This window comes from Peromyscus maniculatus, chromosome 1 (genome assembly GCF_049852395.1).
Source record: "Peromyscus maniculatus bairdii isolate BWxNUB_F1_BW_parent chromosome 1, HU_Pman_BW_mat_3.1, whole genome shotgun sequence".
In the NCBI taxonomy this organism is placed as follows: domain Eukaryota; kingdom Metazoa; phylum Chordata; class Mammalia; order Rodentia; family Cricetidae; genus Peromyscus; species Peromyscus maniculatus.
In genome coordinates, this window is record NC_134852.1 from 16,835,187 (window position 1) to 16,842,383 (window position 7,197).

Sequence of the window (7,197 nt, forward strand, 5' to 3'; positions counted from 1 at the left end):
TGTTTTCTTCTTGTTCTAATGTGTTCTTAGACTCTGTTTGCAAGTACTGTATTGAGGAATTTGCATCTATGATCACAAGGGAAAGTGGTCTGTAATACTCTGTCTTTTTTTGTGTCTCTTTGTCATCCTGGTATCATGGTAACTGCTGCAGTGTAAAGGAAATTGCCAATGACCCTTCTGTTTCTAGTTTGTAGAATGGTTTGAAAATACTGGGATTTACTCTTCTTTGAAAATCCAGGAGAATTCTGTCCTAAAGCCATCTGGTTCTGAACTTTAAAGTATAAAGGGATGAGTGGAAGAAGGGAAGTTAGTAAAGAAAGTGTGTAGTCCACTGTATGTGAGGACAGAAGGAGGAAGTTAAATTTTGTGCAGACAGACTAAAAGAATCAGGGGCTATTGGATTGAATGTTTTACTAGTAGCCCTGAAGTATTTAATATGTGTCAGGAGAATAGATTAAGAAGCACTTTCTCCAACCATTTAACCAAAAAACAACCCAGATTTAAATTCCTTACCTCTCTTTCCTGGTGTTTTCCATCATTCTCTGTCTGCTGTTGGAGTCTAAATCAGTACCTACATGATTGATGAATTGTGAATATGCCTCTCCCTGTCTCTGTGTGCCTCACCAAACACTTAGCACTGTATTTATTGAAAAATATGGAAGTTTCACATGAAGGAAAGACTGGGAGATACTTTAGAGAAGTCTTTAAAAGTGTTCTACCGAGTATTAAATCACTGAATCCAACATCAACCGAATGTCCAAGATATCAAACAGTGTTGTAAAGATCATTACATATAAATCTATATACCTATATCTGGGACATGTTCGACACATATATTGAAAATTTGTTTCATAAGGTTGCTTTCAAACTACTTCTTCTATTCATCATTTATTACCATGACATATATACACACCTTCACTACTTTTGGGTCAGGTATTGGAAGATTACAAGCTTTAGGATTAAAGCAATGCATTAGCTTAGGTTTTAAAATCTAATTACATGGGAAATCCAAGGCAAGTAGGGCAGTTGTTGCACTGATCTCTCCTTTTAAAAACAGATTTATTTATTTATTTATTCATTCATTTAATTAATTAATTAATTAATTAATTTATACACAGTGTTCTGCCTGCATGTATGTCTGTGAGTAAGAAGTTGCACTAGATCTGATTATAGATGGTTATAGGCCACCATGTGGTTGCTGGGAATTGAACGCAGGACTTCTGGAAGAGCAGCTGGTACTCTTAATCTCTGAGTCATCTCTCCAGTCCCTGCATTGATCTTTTTAAGTGAGGTTTAAACAACAGGCAGAATGCACAGTAGAATAGTAGTCTAGCTCATGGTGCATTTTCTCTGGCTAGGAGATACAACAAAACTTCCAATTTCTTAGTATGTAAGTAATATTTTCATAATGATGCATCTCCACAGTTGAGTGTACTTGTAACTTCACACATTGCCATCAGTCCCTGCCTCCTAGATTGCAATGGCTGTCTGGTTATCCCACCTGGAATCTCGGCTTCTGACACTGCAGAAGAGAAGAGTCACTTTACACTTTTATCCTGTCCCTCTGTAATGCTCACTACTCGGTTAAAAGTTTTTCCAGTTTATTGATGGGAACAAGTATTTTTCAGAGGTGATGTCAATTGACTCACCATAACTGTGATTGTCCCTTCCTGTGACAGATCCTGTCATCCTCTTGGTGGATGATCTCTGAGAACATTCAAACTTCATCTGGGGGATTGCCATCAACTTTGTACCTATATGAGGTTTTAGTCCCGATTAGCCTCTGAGTCTCTTTCTAGAAGCCAGCATCATAGATATATCCTACCTGCACTGATGAGTTGCTTTCCCTCAGACACCCAGTCTGCAGAGTTCAGGGCAGTCTCTGGAAGGTGAGTGAGAGCACCGAACCTCTGAACTGATCCTCTTCCTTCAGCTGCTGCACCAGATAAATGCTCATAGGGGCAGGATCCTCCCACGACCTGAACCCAACATGGTTTGACGGAGGCTGCAGGTGAGAGACAATAACCTGGATTCCTACTTTTTGTGTTTTTTTCCAAGAAAGTGACAGTGTATTTGTTCCCAGTAACGTGGGGTCCTGGTGACTAAAACAGTTTGTGATTGTTTCTCAGAATTCACCTGCACTTGCTTTTCTTTTATGAATCTCAGACCCTGGTCACTGGGTTTGTAAAATATCTCCTAAATTTATTTAGTTACAAGAGCAATTTGCGGTGTATGATGGCCTCTGCATAATTATACCTCAAATTCTGTTGCCCATGGGGACTTTATAAGAATGCAGACTATTTCCCACTTTTAAATTGCTGTGTATTGTGGCATAGTGAGAAGTTGTTAATCTTTTAGAGGTCTTCTTTTTCTCAGCTGTGAAATGAGGAGCAAGTGGCAAGTTGCTGTTTCAATATCCAAATTTTATGTCTGTTGGCCTTTGAGTAGCAGAATGAATTCAACCTCATGTCATACAGTTCTAAGGCCCTGAATTTTTTAACTTCCCCCGGCATATATGTCCATGTCCCCCAGAGCTTACTTTTTATTTCTTTGATTTTGAGACAGTTTTTTTTTTTACATATTCCTGACTGTTCTGGAGCTTGTTATGTAGACCAGGCAAGTCTCCAACTCCAAGAGATCCTTGTGACTCTGCCTAAAATATGTCGTAATTAAAAGTATGTGTCTCCGTTCCCAACACATAACATGCTTTTGAATCAAACAGTTAGATATGTCAATTATTATTGGGCTATCTGTTAGGGACCCATTGCATCTTTGACAGTATTCTAATATCTGTCAATTTCTATAACATTTATCGCTGTATTAGTGAAATTTTATATCCCACAGATACAAATACATACTACTATTGTTCATTATTTTCATATTGTGTCTACTGTACGTTAATATCATTACAACAAAATGAATGATCTCACCTAATAAGTAAGTGCATCCATTGGATCCTGTTTTAAACATATTCAGATTTCACCTGCTATTTCCTGTTTTGTAGACTTGTTTAAGTATTATAGTTATATTTTAAATTATTTACAATAAATTAAATATGTAGAAAGTAATTTTGAAAACACCTAAAGGTAAAAATAAACACATATATGTACACACAGCTATACAAATGCCATTACATGTGAATGTGCAGACAAAGAAGAATTCAAATATTTTCCTTCCTGGTATCTGAGTGTTCCTAGTCTCTTTTCTTGTTTTTTATTACTCTCCATTTTTCATTCTCCACTTTGATTGTTCTTTTATTATTCTCTATGATGTTTTTTCATTTTTCAACTTTGGAGAAATTTATGTAATGTATTTTGATCGTTTTCATACTTCCCTGACTTCTCCCAAATTTACCACCTTCCTCTACCTACCTACCTTTGTGTCTTTCAGAGTTTTTAACCCGTAAAGCACAGGTTGTGCTGCCCTACACTCTTGGGTGTGTGACCACTGACTGGAGTGGTCAGTGGCTGATTTATCAGGGCCACCTTTTAAAAGAATCTGACTACCCTTTCCTAGTAGTTATCAGTTATTAATAGTATCTTATTTAGATATCTCTGGAGCTTGAGAGTGTCCTTTCTTGCAGGTCTCTGCCTTTTCCATTCTGGGTCATGGAAATCTGAGTGTTGTTTGCATCCAAGACACTCATCTGAATGCTGGTTAATCATTAGACTCTCTCACAAAATCACTGTGGATTTTAAACCAAATAATAATTGTAAAGCACTGGAAATGCTAATGGGAATATACATTTTAATTTTTTCCACTATGGCCCAGTTAATTTTTGCAATTCAAACACTGTAGGAATTCATTGAGACCTAGGAAACTTCTTACTAGAAAGACACATTTCAACACCACTCATGAACATAAGGTCATAGTGACTATGCAGTCCATTGTTTGACATGCTAAGAAGATAGTTCAACTTGTGTAACAAGTGTTTTCTGGATCTGTTCTGTAGGTACCAGGACCAAAACAGAATGAACTCTAGAGACCTGGCTGTGGGGATCTTCTTCATGTCTCAGACTGCACTGGGAATGCTTGGGAACTCAGCCTTGCTTTGTTGTTTTATCATTGCTGACTTCTCTGGAATCAAGGCAAAGCCCACAGACCTGATTGTCAAACACCTGACCTGGGCCAACTTCATTGTTCTCTTCAAAGGAATCCCAGAGTCCATTGCTGCTTTTAGTCAGACTTACTATGTAGATTATGTTTCATGTAAACTTGTCTTATATTTTCATCGAGTTGCCAGAGGAGTATCCCTTGTCTCCACATCCCTTCTGAGTGTCTTTCAGGCCATCATCATCAGTCCCAGTAATTCCAAGTGGGCACAGCTCCAAATCAGAGCTTTAGATATCATTGGCCCTTCCCTAGGCCTGTGCTGGGCCCTCCAGATGCTGGTATATGCCTTCATTCTGGTGTACGCTACTGACATAAGGGGTGGAGGAAATGTTACTGGGATAAAAATGTTTGAATACTGTGCTGTTGTGAAGCCTCGAAGACCAATCAACACACTTACTTTAATCCTATTGACATCTAATGATGTCATGTTTTTGGGACTGATGATGTGGGCCAGTGGCCACATGGTGTTTATCTTGCTCAAACACAAGCAGAGGGTCCAACACATCCACAGATCCCAGTCTCTTAGGTCATCCCCTGAGACCAGAGCCACCCAAAGAATCCTCACCATAGTCAGCAGCTTTGTGCTCTTCTATGTAATGTCTATTGTCTTTACAGCTTATCTGTCTGTCCTTGAAGGAACCAGTAAGTGGGTGTCCAATGCAGGTGCAACCGTGGCTGCATGCTTCCCAGCATTCTGTCCCTTTCTGCTCCTCAGACACTACAGCTCCATTTCCAGGCTCTGCTGTCCCAGTTCTTACTAGAAAACATTCTGTGTTTGTGATGTCGGGGAGCTCTAAAAGCTGTGCTGTCTGCATCCCCCTTTCCATGTCTCAGGGGTAAAGATGAGTGCTCATTCAGAGGCCCTGGGTTCAATTCCCAGCACCCACATGGGAACTCAGAACTGTGAGATCCACAGTTCCAAGGGAACCATTCAGCTAGATGTGCTGGCCAGCAAGAGTCAGTTAACTCTTTTGCCTCTGTCTCTTCAGTGCTGACATGTTATGCACTACTGTGCCTGGGTGTTCAAAGTTTAAAAATTTTTTTCATGAATTTTCACAGCCTCATATACTTTAATTTTGTTCACTCACGATTGTCATTTATAACCCTGCTCACCAGAGTCCATCTTCACCCCAACCGATCTGTGTCCTATTTTCATGTCTTTATTTTTAATGCCCCATAGGGTTTAATTAAAGCTTCTTTTACGAACATGTGTGGGGATTATTTACTTGTATAAGTGCAGTTTACTGTTGCCAACATCATTGAGGGATATGACTCCTTTCCTCCAACAAGCAGGAAGTGTCTTGAGCTGCCCTGATATGGCTGGGATCTTATTAGTCCCACCTCCATCCATGATGGAACACTGATAAAGATGGTATTGTGCCGTTAACTATAGTTGCTATATGTGCATGGGTGCATCACATTTCCAAGAGAAAGCAGTTTATCTGCAGAATATCCTTCTTTATCTTGATTTAAAAAACCATTTGATTATGTCATACATTTATGTAGGATGACTTAGTTATTTTACCTCTCCGTTCTACTCTTTCATCTCCCTCTCTTTCTGAGTGAAACTGTTCTTTTGAGTACATCTCCCTTCTACTCTTGTGTCCTGCTTTGTGTGTGGCTCACAGTGTTTAATTAGAGTTTGCCAGAACATTAGTTGAAGGTTATTTACCTGGAGCGGGGGCAAATTATTAATGGTTACATCACTGAAGAAAGCACAGCTCCCTTCACCCTTTACTAGAACTCTTACTGGTGAATGATCCCTCAGAGAAGACTAGGTCCTTGTAGGAAATCTCATCAAGATTGAAACCTTGAGGTACTCAGGCACTCAAAGACAAGTGCTTTATGTTCTCTCTCCTATGTGGACCCTTGCCTTGACTCTTTAGATTTGTGTGTTTAACTTCTTAATTTTATAGAATTGAGAAAGCTAGAAATAGATTGTGAAGGTGAGAAATTCCTTTAAGGAGCAGGGATAATATAAATGTTACAAAAATTGTGAGGGGGAAATATTTTTCCATTCTGAAGGCTGTCATTTTGTCTTATTGACCATGTCCTTTGCTCTACAAAAGCTTCTCAGTTTCAGGAGGTTCCATTTATTAATGGTTGCTCTCAGTGTCTGTGCTACTGGTGTTATATTTAGGAAGTGGTCTCCTATGCCAGTGCATTGAAGACTAATTCCTATTTTCTCTTCTATCAAGTTCAGTATAACTTGATTTATGTTGAGGTCTTTGATCCACTTAGACTTGAGTTTTGTGCACAGCAATAGTTATGGATCTATTTGCAATCTTCTGCATGTTGACATCTAGTTATACCAGCACCATTTGTTGAAGATGCTTTCTTTTTCCATGTTACAGATTTGGCTTCTTTGCTGAAAATCATATGTTCATACGTGTGTGGATTAATGACAGGGTCTTCAATTTGATTCCATTGGTCCATTGTCAGTTTTTATACCAGTACCAAGCTGTTTTTATTACTATAGCTCTATAGTAGAGCTTGAGGTCAGGGATTGTGATGCCTCCATTGGTTGCTTCATTATGCAGGATTCTCTTAGCTATCCTAGGTTTTTTGTTTTTCCATATAAAGATAAGTATTGTTCTTTCTAAGTCTGTGAAGAATTGGGTTGGGTTTTTATGGGGATTGCATTGAATCTGTAACATGCTTTTTTGTAAGATTACCATTTTTACTGTGTTAATTCTACCTATCCATGAGCATCAGGGATCTTTCCATTTTCTGATATGTTCTTCAATTTCTTTCTTCAGAGACTTAAAGTTCTTATCATACAGGGCTTTCACTTTCTTAGTTAGAGTTACCCCTAGGTATTTTATACTATTTGTGGCTATTATAAAGGGTGATGTTTCTCTGATTTCTTATCATTTGTATATAGAAGGTCTACTGATTTTTTTGAGTTAATTTTGTATGCTGCCACATTACTGAAGGAGTTTATAAGCTTTAGGAATTTTCATGTAGAATTTTTGGCATCACCTATGTTTACTATCCTATCATCTGCAAATAGTGAAAGTTGGACTTCTTTCTTTCCGTTTTGTATCCCCTTTTTCTCCTTTTGTTGTCTTGTTGCTCTAGCTA

At 38.5% G+C, this 7,197-nt stretch overlaps 1 protein-coding gene across 1 annotated transcript; it reads left to right on the plus strand.

Annotated features, from left to right (window-relative positions):
- The first annotated feature begins 3,971 nt into the window (after positions 1 to 3,971).
- On the plus strand, positions 3,972 to 4,874 carry LOC143273989 (vomeronasal type-1 receptor 4-like). Its single transcript, XM_076575005.1, has one exon. It carries the CDS (start codon positions 3,972 to 3,974, stop codon positions 4,872 to 4,874), a length of 903 nt encoding a protein of 300 aa, XP_076431120.1.
- Positions 4,875 to 7,197: the final 2,323 nt, after the last annotated feature.

Bases quoted from the DNA above. Each gene is read 5' to 3' on its own strand.
- LOC143273989 (XM_076575005.1), top strand. From the start codon at position 3,972: ATGAACTCTAGAGACCTGGCTGTGGGGATCTTCTTCATGTCTCAGACT.